The 20,290-nt window shown below is 38.2% G+C and overlaps 1 protein-coding gene across 1 annotated transcript in view; it reads right to left on the bottom strand.

Annotated features, from left to right (window-relative positions):
* The window catches only part of LOC137654611 (lanC-like protein 3), a 459,881-nt gene that overhangs the window by 162,894 nt on the left and 276,697 nt on the right, over positions 1-20,290 (bottom strand). Inside the window, exon 4 of the mRNA XM_068388402.1 lies at positions 16,509-16,675. Coding sequence (XP_068244503.1) covers positions 16,509-16,675 — 167 coding nt within the window. The remainder of the gene's footprint in view (positions 1-16,508; positions 16,676-20,290) is intronic.

The raw sequence follows: 20,290 nt of genomic DNA, 5'->3' as shown, positions 1-20,290 counted from the left end.
TTTTATATCTTCTTATAGATCGGAATCCTTTTGTTAAAATTAAGTTTACTTGACACGTGAATTATACGTCCAGAGTTGAGTCTGCTTTACTTTCTGATTCAGTTTGAATTACTTCTTCATTACTATTGTTTGGAGTTAAGTGTTGTATATAATATGTAAGTACTTTATATACTATATTTAAGAACTTTTACCTATTGTGTTTTCTACATCCCAATTGCAGTGTATTTTGTTTGAAAAGTATATTACCATCTTATACTTATTACCATCTTAATATTTAGTTGTAAAGTGTGTGAAAATCACTGAATATTTCTTTTTTATGTGCCGTTCTTGAATCAGTGATTGTGAACAAGACATTTGCCGTAACATCTGGCATCAGGTAAAATTAAGGAAGAGTGTTTAAAAGTAAGGAACGTCATATATAACGGATTTTGAGCGAAGCGAAAAATCTATTTTTGGGTGAGATAGCCATGTCGTCCTGATGGAAGTTCCTTTAAGGTAGCTTCCTAGGGTATATTTAACTACGGTGATATTCCCAGAGAATTTTACCTTAAGGTATCCAGAATTCTAACTCCTGGAGCGAATATCCCCATAACGGGATATCGCATAATATCAGAGGACGTATTCTTGACATGCCACATAGCTATCTTCACCCCGAATAGCATTAACGCTTCGAGGGGGAAAAGTGGCAAGAAAACGAAAAACGAAAACGAAAGGAGAGCCGTTATCAAGGTACCTCTCCTATCTAGTTTCGAGTGTGTACATGACGTCATCGACGGCGCCATCTTTATTCCTTGTAGCGAAATACGAGGTGCTACAGATACTGTATTATAGGGAGGGGTCCTTCAGCCCTTTTTAATGAAAAGGAAGGGCGGGTCCATCAGGACAACATGGCTATCTCACCCAAAAATAGATTTTTCGCTTCGCTCAAAATCCGTTTTTTGGGCTCAGGCCATGTCGTCGTGATGGAAGTTTACCAGAGCATTACTGTATCTGTGGATTCTCATTTCGTGCCATATCCTCAAAAAATCTTTTCCTGGTCTGCATAGACCTAGAGACCTATGATGTTACTGCATAAACTATGTTAGTGCTTCCTGCCCACACACACAGGGAAGTCATACTAGACTCTGGAAAAAAGTCTCGAGGAGTACATATTACCTATGGATGACTAACAGACAAACCTGTATAGCAGTCTCACCCTATACCTTATAAAGCAAAGTTTGTATAAGATTTACAATGTCGGTATGAAATACTGACACCTTCCCCGGTATGCCTATTCTGATTAAGTGCACCGGACAAAGGTTTGTATCCGTTTAGGAACAAATTTTGCATATCAATAACCATCCCTTTCAGGGTACAAAGGTCTATCCTCCTTGAGGATTGGTTAAACCGATGAATGTTTGTTTGTACTAAGGAACAATCTTATAAGATTTTCTATATTAAAATCATCCATAGTTTTAATTGCAATGCTCAGTACATTTCTAGTAAAATGAACGTTGGCGAATAAGACGCAAGGTTCATTAAGAACTAGTTTATTGATGATCAATAAATATATAGTCAATCAACATTTATAGGATTTATAAAATGTGGATGAAATACATTTAAGCATAAAGGTAACAGTAATATCAGAAAATATTGTTTCATCTGAAAAGGAAACATATACATGCCACTTAACAACCAAATTGTTAAAAATTTTGTTATCTGTAATACTGTCCATTCACACTAGCGTAAAAAACGCTTGGCACATGTGTATGCATTATGCTTACTTCACCTTTGTCTATGGAACAGTTCATAAGGACACCTTAGTGGCCTTTCACTTAGTCTGTAGTACCAGTCTGGGACCACACACACACCCTTGAATTAATCGTCCCAATTAATTTCACTGTTCCTCGCAGATCTAAGCAACAGGTTTAAAGACACTACCTGCTGCTACCACAGACCTCTTAAGTTCCTCCACCTGCTTCGCGTAATGTCTAAAAAATACCCTGGATGACTTCCAGCCAGTGTATGAGCGAAGATGTTCAATATTCATACTATTGAAGAAATTTATGGTAGAGGCAACTTTTCTCGGATCATGACCTGCGGGTGTACTGTCTGGATCCGCTCTGTGAATAAAATAGGTGAGCTTCGCCCTTAGCTGCTTCAGAGATAAATTTGAACCTGAGGTTTCTCCCCTAAACAGCTGTCCTCCCCTAAAGTCTGAAGTTCTAAGAAGATAGACCTTTAGGCACTCTTACTGGACACAGAGAGACATCTTCCTTCAGAGGGCAGATTCTCCAGGAACCCCACCTCTTGGTGGGTAGCTCGTTCTTGACAAGAAACGTTGGATCCGGAAAAAGATTCAGTTCTCCCCCTTCCAAGAACTGAATATGACCTTCCTCTCTCGAGAGGGCCACTATTTCATTAACTCTGGCCCCCGAAGCGAGTGCAAACAGAAATACTGTATAACTTTTTGGGTCAAATCCTTTAAAGCGCACTCATCATTGTTCTTCCTCGAAGCAAAGTGGAGAACCTTATCTAGAGACCATGAAATGGGTCTCGGAGGCGCTGATGGTCTGAGTCTAGCACAGGCCTTTGGGATTTTGTTAAAGATTTCGTTAGAAAGGTCGACCTGGAAGGCATATAATATCAGTCTTGTCAAGGCAGACTTGCACGTCGATATTGTGTTGACTGCTAAACCTTGTTCATGAAGGTGGATGAAGAACGATAAACACAAGTCTGTCGACATTTCTTTTGGTTTCTTCGCCTTGACAAAGGACACCCACTTCTCCCATGACGACTCATATTGTCTTCTGGTAGATTTGGACTTATATTCCTCCAAAAAGTCTATACTATCTCTTGCTATCCCGAATCTTTTTCTCACCGCTAAGGAGAGAAAATCATGAGATGCAGGTTCTGGGTTTTCTGTGATGAAGCGAAGACAGTCGACTTCTGTACTCGGAGTCAGAACTGGATCCGGCAGCAGTACAAACTTCAGTTGTAGTTCTAACGCCAGAGGGAACCAAACACTGTTCAGCCACTTGTGTGTCACTATTGCCACTTTCCCTTTGAATGATCTCAGTTTGTCGAGGACCTTCAGTAGAAGGTTGGGCAGAGGGAACAGGTAAATCCTGGACCATCTGTTCCAGTCGAGGGACATAGCGTCCACTGCTTCCGCCAGAGGATCCTCGTGCGGGGCCACGTAATGATGTATCTTCTTGTAGTCGCTCGTTGCAAAGAGGTCTATCTGCAGTTCCGGGACTTGACTCAAGATGAAGGAGAACGATCCTGCATCTAGGTACCATTTTGACTCTACCGGTGTGAACCTGGATAGAGCGTCCGCCGTCACGTTGCGGAACCCTTGAAGGTGAACTGCTGACAAGTGCCATCTCTTCTTTTCCACCAGACGGAAGATGGCCAACATCACTTGGTTGATTTGAGGTGATCTCGACCCTTGGCGATTCAAGCATCTCACTATCATCTCGCTGTCTAGGACCAATCTTATGTGGGTCGAGAGGCGAGGAGATAACTTCTTCAGTGTAAGAAGTACTGCGATGGCTTCCAGAAAGTTGATGTGAAATGTCTTGAATAGATTGGACCAAGCTCCTTGGACTTTCTTTTGGTGAGAGTGACCTCCCCATCCTTCCTTTGAAGCGTCTGTATGGATGGTAATTGAAGGGGGAGGTGGTTAAAGAAGTATCGATTTCTTCAGTTGCTTGGCTTTGGACCACGGCTTGAGAAGCGTTCGCAATCGAGTCGGTAACGGTCTCTTCAGATCTCTTCGAGCGTTTGATGCATATCTTCTCCAGACTCCTGTTGCATCCTTTAGCTGTGCTCTAAGCACTGGATCTGTCATTGACACAAATTGTAGAGAGCCCAGCACTCTCTCCTGTTCACGTCTTGATATCCGTTTGAATTCCAGTAGTCTCTTGACAGATCCTGCTATCTCTTTCCTCTTCTTCGGAGGGATGGAAAGTTGATGTGACTGTAAATCCCAGTGGATTCCAAACCACTGAAACTTTTGAGCTGGAGATAGTCGAGACTTTTTGGTACTGATCTTGAATCCTAGATGTTCCAGGAACTGGATCACTTTCTTAGAAGCTTGCATGCATTCCGTCCTGGATGCTGCCCACACCAGCCAATCGTCCAGGTAGGCCACTACTTTGAAGTATCAAATAAACGCACCGGTATGTTAATTAATTTTTCAAATTTCTTCCCGCCGGTACGCTCCATTTCCACCCAGTACGCTTATTAATTTTTCACAAATCTTCCAACCAGTATGTTTATTCAATACTACCTATCGTACCGGTGGGAAATTATACAAGTACAATTTTTTTTTATTTTCTTAGCTGAAGTAGCAATCGAGATCTCAACTCGTAGCGTAAATGTAGGTCAAGCGGAAGTCGCTCTCTGAACACAACGATACATGCGTTGTCTGATTTCAGTTTCTATAAATAGACGTGCTTACCCTTCAACAGTGACAACTACTCATGTATATCGATTGAATGATGTCATGTCGCAAGGTGATAGGATCATATTTATAGCTAACGAGGTCATTTCAAGTGCAGCAAAGAAGTTGTGTCTGTTTTCAAACGTCAATTATTTCATGCCGATTTATGATTTAAACGATGTTAAATCACACTTCTATGTAAGATAAACCCTTAGGAGTTTACAGGTATGCAAACGAACCTTATATCCGAGAATAAATTTACTTTGAATAACGTATCCTAACAGCGTAAGACTATCGGAGGCGGCTTAGGTGCGATAGATCTGAGTCTTCGGATCCTGACGATTATGAAATTTAACTCGTATCCGTGGATGCTGTTCACACGCATGTATATTTTCATCATTAGGAGGTGACAAAAATTACAATTTGATACATTATTCAGGATGGATGGCATATATATATATATATATATATATATATATATATATATATATATATATATATATATATATTCAAAAAATAAACTACCGTATTTCCCGTGTCATAAGACGCACCTTTTTTCACGAAAAGTGCCCTCCAAAATCACCCTGCGTCTTAACACTTAGGAAAAAGTTGTATAAGGGAGTTTGACACCCTTCAAACACCCAACTATTGACATACAATCACTCAAACTCACGAGAGATAGAATATAATCCTACAATTATCATCAATATGTAATGAATTCATTTAGTTTTATATTGCACATCCTTCAATGAAGTACAGTAGCAATTTTTTTTTTTTTTTTTTAATCAGCTGATGACTTGCTAACCCTCTTCTACAAGAAAACATGCCAACTAATAGTCTCATAGCAGACGATGCTATGACAGGGTTGTTTATGAAGTATATATCTATATTCTCATATTTTGTTGACATTTTGTAATAAAGCAATATATTGATAATGACTTTGTTGCCTGAGTTATAAAATAATACAAACAGACAGTTGGAAAAAAAATTCTGTTTGTTGAGTGCAGTATTACAAGTTAGCAGAAAAGTAACTAGACCTAGAAACACATAAACAGTAACAAAATTATTCCACCTAAAAGAATGTCTAGATTTCTTTAATCAATAATTATATTTTGTGTGAAAATTTATAGGCTGTACGAGGAATTTTGGAATTGGTACTAGAATTTTAAATCTTTAACAAAATTTTATGCACCTTTGGCAATACTGCTTTGATGTAAACAACAGTTGAAACGCCAGACACTGACTAAACGTGTAGTTGTGGTGGAAACTATGACAACTTTAGAGGTTTCTTATTTTACCTGGTGAAAGATTTTTTACAGTAATAGCTTTTTTCTTTCTATTCCTTATTTTTATTTATTTATTTTTTTTTGGGGGGGGTGGGGATGGTTTCAGGATTTTGGGATATTGGGCTCGCCTAACCTTGGACAGTGCTGAGTTGAATTTGTCGTTGGCGAGTACAATCATAGGGCCACTCGCTATTCATGGCGAGCGCAATAATAAAATATAAAAAAATAAATAAAACTAATAATAATAATAATAATAATAATGAAATAAATAAATCATATCTGCATCCTGAATTTAACGTCGTTAATTTTTCGGCAGCAAGTAAAACTATCGTAGAATTAGAAAAATGAAGCGAAAGAATATGCAATACTATTGTAGATTCGCCCTTCAAGAAATCGTTTTTTTCTTTTCAGTACTTTTCTTCCATCCAGTACTTTTATTAAATTTCAAGTTTTTTTTCCGGGCGGTTCTTTTATTCCATCCAGTACTATTATTAAATTTCGAGATTTTTTCTACCAAGTGCTTTTATTCCATCAGTACTTTTATTAAATATTGAAATTTTTTCCACCCAGTACTTTTATTCCATCAGTACTTTTATTCGATACTTCAGAGTACAGTACTGTACTTTGACACCTTTTAGGTGTAATTGATGAATGGCTGCGTTCGTGAGCTTCGTGAAAATCCTTGGGGCTATGTTTAGCCCGAAGGGCATGGCTCTGAAGGCATATAAAGCCTTCGTTGTAGCTTGAACCCTAGGTAGGAGGAGAAGTGACGATTGATTGGAACGTGCCAATAAGCGTCTGACAAGTCTATCGAGACGGTATAAGACCGTTTGGGCAGTAGGGTCCTTATGTGTTGAAGTGTCAACATCCTGAACTTGTTGAGTGGCGACCAGTCCAGAATGACTCTGAGTTTGTCTGAGTCCTTCTTTGGAAAACAAAACAGCCTTCCTTGGAACTTGATGGACTTTACTCGTCGAATTACTCTTTTCTCCAAGAGTTCTCGAACATATTCTTCCAGGATGGGGGTAGAGTGTTGAAAGAATTGTGGGAACGGAGGTGGAGTGCTGTTCCAGCTCCAACCCAGTCCATTCTTGATTAGGCTGTGGGCCCAGGGATCTAAGGTCCAACGATCCCGAAACAGATATAGTCTCGCACCTCGCTTTTGTTGTCGACCTGAGGCCTTGCGTCCTTGACCGCGTCTTCCCCTGAATCCCCTTCCTCTTGAAGGGCGTCTAGAGGAATCTCTGGCTGCTCCTCTAGTTTTTGGACGAAAGGTCGTTGTCTGCCTTTCGAACGCTAGGTTGAATGCAGGCGACTGAGTCGCTACTGCTTGAGGTACCAACTGGTACGTGGTTGGAGGTTGTGCCATCATCTGAGGCACCGTGGTCGCGGGAAGTTGCTGCTGTTGCTGTCTATAAGGCTTAGGTTGGGGACCCTCATCTGGGGAAGACTTTCTCTTAAGAGTTAGGCCCCACCTTTGGAGAAGGTTCCTATTCTCCGTGGCGGCCTTGTCTACTACCTCTTTGACCACTTTGCTAGGGAAGAGGTCCTTACCCCAAATACTAGAGGAAATCAGTTTTCTGGGTTCGTGCCTCACCGCAGCTGAGGCGAACACAAACTCCCTACAAGCTCTCCTAGCTTTAATAAAACTGTAGAGGTCTTTTGTTACTGTGGCCAGGTGGGTTTAGGCCACTACCATGAAAATTTCTTGGTTCTTGGGGTCACTTGCCATCGTTTCCAGAGTAGTCTGTAAGGACATCAATGCCGCAAGTCTTTCCTTTGTCTCTTGCTCCCTACGCAAGAGAAATTCTGACAGCTTTGGAAGGTCCTCACCGAACTGACGTCCGGCAATATCTGCTTCCAACTTCCCGACTGAGAAGGTAAGGTGGACGTCCTTCCAGTCTTTTTGGTCCATAGGTAAGGTCAGGGACAACGGCTTGCACTCTTCCAAAGAGGGACATGGTTTCCCTGCCTCAACTGCCTTCAATGCTGCCTCATATCCCTTCTCCATAAAGGGAAAGGCTCTAGTTGGAGAAGCCAAAAAGGAGGGGTGTTTCTTACTCAAAGCCCCTCTCTTTCATTGAGCTGGATAGTAAAGTCTGTGCCTTACTATGGTCAAAGACTATGACCTCTTTCGGCTCCGTCTCCTCCTTTGAGGCTGGCTCCTTCCTAAGACGGACATAGCAGTCCGGGTGAGACTCCTTGTTGGGCCAAAATTCCACTTCTTCAAAGGGGACTGAACCCAACTTCTCCGACATGACAATCCTCCCGGTTGTCATTGGCATGTGTTCGGCATACCGCCAAGGATTGGCATCTGAACACAATGGAAGATCCTTCACGTTGAGCTTCTTCTGGGGCCCACGTGATGCTGCGAGTCTGCGCATCTCCAGCTTCATCGCAGCTTCCTTTTCATTGTTCTTCTTTTGCATTTGTTGAATCATTTCATCAATAGAAGAAAGAGTCCTTCCCAGTTCATCTGGGATAGCAGACGATGTCGAGGGAACTGGTTCTGGGGCCAGAACCAATGCAACCGACACCTCGTCGATTTCTTCCTCCTCAGTTTCAGAAGCCTGGGTCAGCTCCTCTTCCTGACCTTCCGCAAGAAGGTCTTTCTCAGTGTACTCTGACAATTCAGACATTCTATCGTCCAGTTGGATGTCTTGTAGGGCGTCCGAGACTTCGGAATCTACCGGAATCTGAACTGTTGGGATCTCCGCATGAGGCTGAGGAATAACTGCATCCGCAGGTGCCTTAGGAAAAAGGTAGGCCCTCATCTTCTCACTTGGAAGATAGGGCCCGGCAGTGTTCTTTTGAAAATCCCTCACCCAGGTTCGCAACTTTTCCCTAGCTGCATCCCTTGACTCCAACGACTTAGGGGTGTCAAATGCCTCGGTAATCAGGTTAGAACAAACAGTACATACCTGAGGGTCCCAATACCGGAGATCACCTTTGGAGACTGCGCAGGATGCGTGCCTCCTGCACAACTCATGTCCGCAGAAGTTCTTACTGCGGACGTTGCAAAACATGTTCCCGCACTTCGGATGGTCCTCCTGTAAAGAGAAGAGAATCCATGAGTATCAAGTGAAAACATATCACTAAATTAATCTTATTATTAATATACATAGCTTTAGCTTATAACAGTTAAGCTAGAAAGGAAAGAAGGAAAGACACATACTTGTACTTCCCGCTCAGCCAATTGTTGTAACCTCCCAAGATATTAAAACTAAGGTTAATTCTCATTCCAGAAAAACCTTCAGAATATTTTCCTATAAGGAAATTTAGGTGTAGCTCACACCAAAGTATAAAAGTTTTAATATAAGGGATATTAATTTGATAAAGAAAGAACTCACTTTCTTTATACTGTACGGTCTCACCAAAAGGCTGTACAAGACAACACAAACTATGTTGGAAAAAACTTTAGTGTTACAGTATACTCTATACAGTACTGTAGTTTTCTTAATGCAGCATGTAATATTCTGCAAAAATACTGGCTACTGTATATCATATAATGCTATGCCGACCGGTACATACCTGGGAATAGTTCAAAGATATACTACCTTTGAAATACTGGGCGGAAGATCGCTGGTTTCTGCGTGCCGGCCGGCAACTGAAATATGTCGGCTACCGGCCGCTAATCGTAGTAGCCGGCAGATCTTATGGTGTGCTGCCATTGCCGGCCGGCTATGGTAGGTGATACCTGTGCCGGGCAGCAGTTATTTAAGAACCAGAGAACTTCCACCCACCCGGCTGCCAGCCACTAAGCCTGCAGCCGGGTTAGAAGGTACAATACACTAACAAGAGAAACCGCATGGATGTAAGGTTATAAGGCGGCACTGCCTTACAGCCTTCCATCCAGAAAGAGTGAACAAATGGAAGGGGAGAATGTAACATTCAGGCTTCCATCTATCCACAGCATGCCGGGCTCTACCAGCAGATATGGATGGTAGACCAAGGGAGGTCTGGAGTTCACTCGACAGAGAGTAGGCTTCTGCCGGCCAGCACGTTCTTGCCGGCCGGCAGAAGACTGAGCCAGTCCCACATCCTAACCTACACTAGGTATAGATGTAGAACGATGGTCAAGAGTTGTAATGGCTAGGCCATCACTAGAGGACAGAGGGGGGGGGAGGGAAAAGGGTCCTACAAACTTCATTCTAGCATGACACTTACCCCAGTGGCCAAGAAAGCTCATCCTAGCCTAGGGTCGTCAATTAAGGAGGGAGGTTGGCAGCACTTGCCACCTCCCTTAAAACCAGAACAAAGTTTGGTGGTGTTATTTCGCTAGGCAATGGAAAATCTCATTCTCCAGCCCAAGAATAACAGCACAGGACTAGTCTGCTAGACCACAGATAGAAGGAATCAGCTCGTACAGAAACCTTCGGATGTGGTCTAGGGAGGCTAAGCCTCCTATGTCTGCACCTAACCTAGCAAAGGAATCTTATTCTCTATGCCAGGAGGTCACAGACCCCAGACTGAATACTCTGATGTTCTGACCGAGCCCCAAAAACCAGTCACTGGTTACAGGACTAGGACAGAATCACCCTAGTATAGTTTTACCTGAATACTATTCAGTTAAAACCACTAGGGTTAAGCCTTAGGCTTAGCTCAGAGGGAAAAGGGATTGATCTTTGGTCTCCAGAGGAGAAAAGAACAACCGGGGAGGTGTGCGAAAGTATACTAAAACCCCATAGGCTACTAGCCTAGGCGCGGTGAGAATCGATTACCTAAATCACCGAAACTCTCTCGTATACAATCTTGGAAGATAAATATTCAACAATATCTTACATGCATAAATTATGCCTATAGCTTCAATAAAATTATTACACTTGGAAATCTATATATCATGCATGAAAGTACTAAAGCCACACGCCTAGGATACTAAGCCTAGCGTAAGCCAGGATCGGTTACCTAAATCGCCGAAACTGAAATTTACTAACAGCATCATATAAAGAATCTCCAGAAGGAAAGCTAAATAGCTAGATTTATTAAAGCATAAAGACCGGGAACGTCGCTCTGGCTAACTAAATGACTCATGCATAGCGAGCGACAGCGTCCAGGACGCCTCCGGTAGGCAACAGCTCTTGTTTACGTTAATATCACTTTTGATTTAATTTAAAACGACAAGAGCTTACATTTATACACAGTAAAGATAATGCTCAACTTTCCAGAGGCAGAAGAGGCTGGAGAAAGCATCATAAGGTTGAATATAATCCCAAAATCACGAGAGAAACACAGGGAAACACTGAGTAATGGAGCTACGCGATAAGGAATAAAGATGGCGCCGTCGATGACGTCATGTACACACTCGAAACAAGATAGGAGAGGTACCTTAATAACGGCTCTCCTTTCGTTTTCGTTTTTTGTTTTCTTGCCACTTTTCCCCCTCGAAGCGTTAATGCTATTCGGGGTGAAGATAGCTATGTGGCGTGTCAAGAATACATCCTCTGATATTATGCGATATCCTGTTATGATTTATTTAGGGATATTCGCTCCAGGAGCTAAAATTCTGGATACCTTGAGGTAAATTTCTCTGGGAATATCACCGTAGTCAAATATACCCTAGGAAGCTACCTTAAAGGAACTTCCATCACGACGACATGGCCTGAGCCCAAAAATATATGTATAAACTTAAAGAGAAATAATACTCATAGAGTTAGGACAGCAAGACAAAAGAAAGTTGATAATATTAGGAGAAGGTCAAAGTAATATAGAGTAGAAGAAATAGACGAAAGGGAGAGAAATTTAGATTCGAACTAAGGAAGTAATTTCCCCCCATTCGAGAGCCCTCTTGCCCGTCACAATTCTTCAACAATATCAAGAAACCACATGACTATATCAAGGCATTCTCTCGTTAAGAGGGAAAGCAATAAAAGAACAAGTCAAGATACCAGATATGAACAGAGAAAAAATATTAATAGGAGGAGACTATTTGTAAAGTAGGAGAGAAAATAATTGGAAATAGGCCTGAATTAACAGCAAGTGGCAGGATACTAGCACAGTTAGTAGATAATATGAATTTAAGTATTATCAATACACAGGTAAAATGGACTAGAAGTGATAATGGAAAAAGTATGATTATAAAAGTTAAAGGTGTCTGGTTTCAGTTCCAGTTCCATCAAAATAGATGCTCACGAGAACGTCAGCCGGGTAAGCCCAACCCCCCACTGTGGTGCCCTACCACAGCAGTGGCCTCCCCAGTAAACAGCTTAAACTCAGAGTCCTGGATGGGGATCGATCTGCTACCATGCAAATGCTAGGCAAACGCGTTACCACTGTACTAGGCAGGAGGATTAGGAAGGGGCCAAAGGGATCCACATAGACGAAGAAAAAGTAACACCCTACTGAATAACAGATAGGATTACTTACAAAGATCACAATGCCATAACAATTGGAATGGACTGGCAAACGGGTACTATTCTGGTTAACAGAAGAAAGAACCCTGGACTTGAACAGATTTAAAGAAGAGATTACAGTGAACCCTCGTTTATCGCGGTAGATAGGTTCCAGTCGCGGCCGCGATAGGTGAAAATCCGCGAAGTAGTGACACCCTATTTACCTATTTATTCAACATGTATATTCAGACTTTTAAAACCTTCCCTTGTACGTAGTACTGTTAACAAACTACCCTTTAATGTACAGAACACTTAATGCATGTACTACAGTACCCTAAACTAAAACAGGCACAAATATTAAAGGTGATTTTATATCATGCATTTCCTAAACATGCTAAAAAGCACGATAAAAAATGGCAACCAATGTTTTGTTTACATTTATCTCTGATCATAATGTAGAAACAAACTGGAGGTAGAGCTTTGCTTATTACCCAGACATATTTCCCATACTTTTCCCTTAGAACTACATCACATCTTCCTACTTTAGATATATATATATATATATATATATATATATATATATATATATATATATATATATATATATATATATATGTGTGTGTGTGTGTGTGTATATATATATATATATATATATATATATATATATATATATAAATATATATATATATATATATATATATATATATATATATATATATATATATATATATATATATATTTATATGTATACACATATACATACCTACATATATACATAAATACATGCATACATATATATATATATATATATATATATATATTACTGTATATATATGGGTTATGGAAAAAATCCGCGAAGTGGTGAATCCGCGATGGTCGAACCGCGAAGTAGCGAGGGTTCACTGTATTGAAAATCATCAAATGGAGGGGGATGATAAAAGAAATGTATAAAATATGGCAAGAAAAAGTTCATAGGATATAGGAGAAATGCAGTAGAAAAGATCAACATATAACCAAAAGACTAAGAGGTTTAATGATGATGAAAAGGAAAATAATGAATATCAGATTAAAGAAAAAGAATTTAGAAAACAGATGACTCCATGAAGTACAAGAAAAACTGATAGACAAGTACATAATAAAAGAAAATACCAAAGAAAATGCAAAGAAGGTAAAGCAAACAGCAGATGAAGTTAAAAGAAAAGGTGGGGTCAATGGAGCAGCTTTCTGGGATTTCAAAAAAATGATAGATGGACATAAGGCAAATCCTATGACTGCCATCAGAAACAAAGATGGAGTAACAATAGAAAATGTTGAAGATATAAAAAGAGAATTTGAATTATATCATACTACCCTATTTAAGTTGCAAAGGAGTACAGGTAATATAGAAGTGAAAAAACAAGCCGATAAAGATAATGAATTAGCTTTCAGGTGGGTAATGGGAAAAAGGAAAAGTGAAAAAGGTACAGTAATAAAGACAACCCAGCAAGAGGTAAATGCTGTAATACTATCCCTGAAAGATAAAAATACACAAGACAGACAGGAGACAAGAAATGAATAATAAAATGTTGAAAAACATGGGCCAAGACATGAAGAATAGCATGAGAGAAATTATATATGAAATTGAAGAGAATAGAAATACCTGACTAATGGGATGAACTACAAATATTATCACTGGGTAAGTCTAAAGGCAGCAGATTAGATATAGACAATAGAAGAGGACTCTTTATTACGAATGTGATTAGTAAATATTTGAAAAATTAAGGCTAATGAAAATTTAGGATAAAATCAATGACAAGATTAACAGATTCCAGTGTGGTGGGATAGCGGGTAGATCTACAACAGATCACCTTATCACACTGAATGCTGTAATAGACTATAATCATTACTTGGGAACCCCAACATATATATGGTTTGGGGATGCAGTAAAGTGTTTGGATAAACTTTGTTTGAAAGATTGTATTATCGAATTAAATATGATGGTAGGGAAAGATGATGCGAAGATGATATGAAAGTTGAATGAGAAAGCTAATGCAATTATCAAGAGCCCCGTTGGATATAAAGAGGAAATTAAGATAGAAGGAAACGTAAAACCGGGCACAGTATTTGGAACAAGGTTATGTTCAATAGCCAGGGACAAAGTTAATTCTATAATTGAGAAGAAGATAACCCTGGTTAGAAACCTTAGAATAGAAGCCCTAATTTATGTTGATGATATAATGTTTCCTAGCAACAATCGATACAAAGTAGAAAGAGCCATAAACAACTGCCGCAGTTTGGAAGAGCTAAAGAAAAAAAGAATGTTAAAAAGGTGAATGGAGTGGTTAGAAATGGAAGGATAGAAATAGTTAAAGAATATAAATAATTAGGAGAATGGTACTCAGAAAAAGGAAGTCTCAGCATAAGCAAAAGGGAAGCAAAAACAGAATACATGGTACAGGAAGTTAGGAAGTATGGAGACAGTAACAGAGTAGGAGATTTGGCATTCCTAGCGAGAATAAAGATCTATGAGACAGTAGTAGTACCTACAATGTTTGCAAATATTGAGACATGGGGTGCAATAAAAAGGTGAAAGAACTAGAGTATACAGTACAAAATTATGAAAGGAATGTTTGAACAGGTTGCTACCACATCTTACTGGGGGGGGGCTAATAGCAGAAACAGGAATATGGCCAGTTGAAAATAGAACAGAGTATAAAAAGGTGATGCTTTTTCATAACATCAGATGACAAACGACTAGTTAAGGAGAAAGTGGAAGATCAAATAAGAGAACCATATGGGGTATGTTGGGGAAAACGTTTCATAGAAAAATGCAATAACTATGATACTAAAATTGAAGTAGTAAGAAAGTTCAAGAAGAAAGAACTAAAAAAAGAAATAAAAAGAAAAGTGGCAAATGATTTTATAAAAAAAATAAAAGAAAAGAAAGCAGAGATGACCTAACTGAGGTTTGTGAATAGTAATGGCAGAAGATACTACATAGGAGAACTTAGCACTAATGAGGCAGTAATAGTTATGAAAACAAAGTTGAATATGATAGAATTAAAAGAAATTCATAGAAACAGGAATGATAAGGATAGGCTTTGTGTGTTGTGCAGATAGTCAGAGGATACTACGGAGCATATGTTTTGCTGTAATGAGTTAAGAAAATTTAGAAACAATGACATAGAAACACCTACTAAAGATGTTGCTCGGTATATTAGAAAGGCCTTTGAAGTTAGAAGTAAAAGTATGTAAATTGTTCTGTCAATGTAGGAGGTAACTAATGATAATGGATTTTCTGCAGATTGTAGCAATTTGCACCTACTACACTTCTTCTAGTAGTGTGCCTACAATCAATGTGTTGTTGAGAGAGCAACAAGGAATTTGGAACCTGGCTGGAGCCCTAGTTGGAAAAGCAGGATGCTGTAAGCACAAGGGCTCCAACAGGGAAAAATAACCCAGTGAGGAAAAGATATAAAGAAATAAATAAAGTACAAGAGAAGTAATGAACAATTAAAATAAAATATTTTTAGAACAGTAACATTAATATAAATCTTAAAAAATCTTGAAAAAACTAGAGGAAGAGAAACTGGATAGAATAGTGTGCCTGAGTGTACACTCAAGCAAGAGAAATCTACCCCAAGACAGTAGAAGACCATGGTACAGAGGCTATAGCACTAGCCAAGATTAGAGAACAATGGTTTGATTTTGAAGTTTCCTTCTCAGAAGAGCAGCTGTTTACCATAGCTAAAAGCCTCTTCTACCCTTGCTAAGTGAAAAATAGCCATTGAACAACTACAATGCAATAGTTAACACCTTGAGTGAGGAAGAATTGTTTGTTAGACTCAGTGTTGTCGGGTGTATGAGGACAGAGGAGATTGGGGAAATAGGCCAGACTATTTGGTGTATGTGTAGACAAAGAAAAAATGAGCCGTAACCAGAGAGAGGGGTCCAAGGTTGTACAGTCTGGCCAGTTAAAGGACCCAATAACTCTCTAGCGGTAGAATGAATAAATGCTGGATAACATGCTGCATACTTTTTGATACTATTTGATTTATAAACAGACTAGATGAGTTGTCTAGAGCTTATTTTAGAACAATGGCATAACTGCTCATGGATAATATAACTTTTCTTTCAGTTGTTGGTAGTGTTTGGCAGAAATGTAATGAAATAATCTTAATTCTTAATTTATTTATCTTTCAAGATCTAACAAGTTGGTGCAGCTGTTGATCCATTTGCAGTAAATAAGAATAATTATAGTTACAGTAAAGGATTTGTATAAACACATCTGTTTTGGGAATAACAAACATTCAAGATTTGATCATCTTAGTATCACCATTAACAGCTTCTTAATGCATTTTGTACAAAATTGTAAAAAATAAAATAAAGAAACAAATTCTAAACCAATTAAAGATAATTTTGCTTTCACAAATCCACCATGAACATACTGTACCATACTAAGTGACAATTGAGAAACCAATATGTTACCTCAACATCATCAGAAGTATTCCTGCTAAACCATGGGCAGCTCCAAGGTATTCAGTTTTGTAATATTGATACATAAGGGGTATGGGACTTCTACGTGCACTGGAATATTGCTGACCTGATTCCACCATGACATCCAAAATTGAATTGACTGACGAGTCTTCTAAAACCTTAAATATACAAATAAAAAATAAAAATGAATTAGTTCTGTATTTACATAAAATAGAAATTTAGTGATTTGTATTTGATAACCTGAGTCATTATCAATATCTAGAAAGCCTATGCTTCTTGACCTTGAGACAAAAATTAGAATTTTCCCTCCCGACTCCCTCAACCCTCTTCTCTGGTGACAACCCAGCGTGAGGTCATTGTGCTATATTGGGAGGATGAACCTGAGGCTGCTGGTCCTGGAGGACCACCTTTCCTCATAATTTCAAACTACCAAAGTTGTTAAAGACCTGTAATTAAACTCCAAAAGATCACTTGAAGTGGAGAGGAGGTAGGGGAGCCAGCTATAACAAGATTAATCATTAAAATTCTGTTTATTTCAATGAATCTGATCTGTAAGTTATAATGCCGACTACCCTACTTCCAAGGTGGGATAGTGGTAATTCTCAAACCAAAATTGAATGGAATATTTTCAAAATATGGCTAAACTTCCACTAACACTGTATCAAGGAATGAATTATTAAGTGTACAGTATCACACTTTTCTTATTTACCAGCACACCGGGAATTGAAAAGTGAATACAGTGAGCCCTCGCTACTTCGCGGTTCGACCATCGCGGATTCATGACTTCGCGGACTTTTTTCATTAAATACAGCATCCGATTTCATCAGCAAACCACTATTTTTTGGGGAAACATCATTTCATTCTAGAAAATTGCTACTCTTTAAATAGTTAATTGCACATTAAGAAAGCGTGTACTTTTGTTTTTAAATTTCGGGTGTGTTTCAAAAATCGAGTATTGTTGACTTCTTTTTGTTTTACTTTTGGCTGTGATCAGATCAGCTGATGTCTAGCTCCCGGTCTCAAGAATATGCGTGTACGAAGTATTGTTTATACCATTTCTTAACTTATTCAAACCATCTATACAGTTGATATTACATAAGCACCAATGTGTTATAACCTATCATATTTTTTGGTGTATTACATTTAAAACAACTCTCTCTCTCTCTCTCTCTCTCTCTCTCTCTCTCTCTCTCTCTCTCTCTCTCTCTCTCTGTGGGCTACTTTTCACTACCTATCATTCCTTACCTCTATCTCACTAACAAATGAAATCTTTGTTGCTTCACAAAGTTTCATTTATATTGAAAATCAATCATGATTCAACTTTCCTTACTTTCTCCAATCTCGCACTATGTCACATCGAACGTTATAGCAGTAACTTAATTGTTCGACAACTTTAAAAATCGGCCTAGTACTTGCTTCTTCTCTTACTTTTTTTTTTTTTAGGATGGTTTCATAATTGAGGGGGGTACAAGTTGACTTATAACTGAAGTTAGGAAAAGTATTTTGGATATGGAATGGAGAATCATCTTTAGTAACAGTTAAGAATTATCGTAAATTATCATTCGGTCATTAGCGTCAGTTTGTTATTGTTGATTGAACGCCAAAAAAAAAAAAAAGAAAAAAAATTGTTTTCCTGCTTTGCTACGTATGTAGGATTTTATATAGATACGGTAAATAATATTTGTAATAACATATTTACTAAAAGCTTTTAATATCATTATTTATCACTTTCATCATGCGCGTTTAATGCCTTCGTTTGTTTATTATGATCGAAGATGGAGCGTACAGTAAACGAATGGAAGGTTTCAGTGTCAGGCGGCGTCATAAAGAAAAACATTATATAAATGGCATTCATTTCATTTATTTGGAAGTCCTAAGAAAAATTAAGTAAAACAAAATCAACATATAATCAATACTTGGTAAGATTGTTGTCGATGCAAAAACTAACCTATACACAGATGTGTAAATGCGTCTGTTTCTTCATTATGATCAGAGATAAACGTAAACAAAACATTGGTTGTCATTTTTTATCGTGCTTTTTGGCGTGTTTAGGAAACGCATGATATAAAATCGCCTTTAATATTTGTGCCTGTTTTAGTTTAGGGTACTGTAGTACATGCATTAAGTGTTCTGTACATTAAAGGGTAGTTTGTTAACAGTACTACGTAAAGGGAAGGTTTTAAAAGTCTGAATATACATGTTAAATAAATACGTAAATATGGTGTCCCTACTTCGCGGATTTTCAGCTATCGCGGCGAGGTTTGGAACCTATCTACCACGATAAACGAGGGTTCACTGTAGGAGCATTCATGTCATACTCCTACCAATTATTCAAAGCTCATTCACTATCAACAACTAGAGCTTCAAACAACCACTAAAATGCTACTGTTCGTCCTCCTTATCCAGGGATTCACATATACAGTACTTGGTTGAATAAATGATACCATTATAAAAAACCATACACAGAAATTCACTTATAAAGAAAAATAATAAGTTCGCAAAAAGAAAGAAAAAGATTTCCAGAGACAGTAATATCTATCCCTCTTTGCACAGATAAAAGAAAACTTCAGTTTTAAAGACAGGCAAAATTATCTTCAAGATCTTTTATTAGAAAGAAAAAAAGGCGAGAAGAGTTGGGCATATCTAATGTAATCTTTCTATGATGTACAGTATCTTAACTCTTTTGATAGCAGCACCATTTTGTACATCATGTTGCCCAAAAGACTGGGGTCTTGGCAACTAGCGAGAAAAAGAAAATAACATATCCATATTGCTTTAGTAACCTAATATTTAAACTACATTATTCCTTTTGATTTGTTTTTTCTAAAGGGTTATATTTCACAACAGAATAATCAGAATTCTAATAAAACCTCTAGATATGATAAATTTTTAGTTATGTGGCAGAAAAAAAGGACTGTACTACCCATATGGACATAAATATTTGCCTCCTCACCCCCAATAGTATAAAGGATAGGATTTTTTTTTTTTTTTTTGCATTTTCTTCCTGAATAAATTTTGTATCAACAGGGCTTTTATTATTTACAATATGACCCAGAATAGATCAAGTTAATTGTAAAACAAAAAGGAAGGTAAAATAAAATAATTTCTGAGCGCAAAAATAGTGATCACTAAAATATAAGTTTTCTACAGAATTTCTATTCAGGACGAGATGCATTGTAGTTCCATTAAGGCTCTGACACTAGCATAGGCCGATTTTATGCAAAGGGTAATTTTTGTATTTCAAATTAACATTTAAAAAAAAAATGACAATGTCAGGGATGTCGATCGGTCAACAAAGACATAATGCTTTCATTAAAAAGGGAAAAAGGTCAAAAACTGATTATCTCATTATCATAATTTATATGAAAATTACTTCATTATTTTTAATCTAAAATTCCATATACAGTACTTTCATTTTAAACTAAACCTCTTAAAAAATATAAACTATGATCAATTAAATCCTATAAATCTCCCATATCTGAGAGAGAGAGAGAGAGAGAGAGAGAGAGAGAGAGAGAGAGAGAGAGAGAGAGAGAGAGAGAGAGAGAGAGAAATACTAATATCAGTACTGTACTTAGTATTAAAGTACTGCATACTTTTCATAATACACTTTATATCAAATGTTATTTAAAAACATATAAACTATGATCAACTAAATCCCATAAATCTTACATATCAGAGAGAGAGAGAGAGAGAGAGAGAGAGAGAGAGAGAGAGAGAGAGAGAGAGAGAGAGAGAGAGAGAGAGAATACTAATATCAGTATTCAGTATTA

The sequence above is a fragment of the Palaemon carinicauda genome, chromosome 15 (assembly GCF_036898095.1).
Source record: "Palaemon carinicauda isolate YSFRI2023 chromosome 15, ASM3689809v2, whole genome shotgun sequence".
NCBI classification, from domain to species: Eukaryota; Metazoa; Arthropoda; class Malacostraca; order Decapoda; family Palaemonidae; genus Palaemon; species Palaemon carinicauda.
Note: the sequence above shows the minus strand (reverse complement) of the source record. Positions and strands in the feature narration are given on the sequence as shown.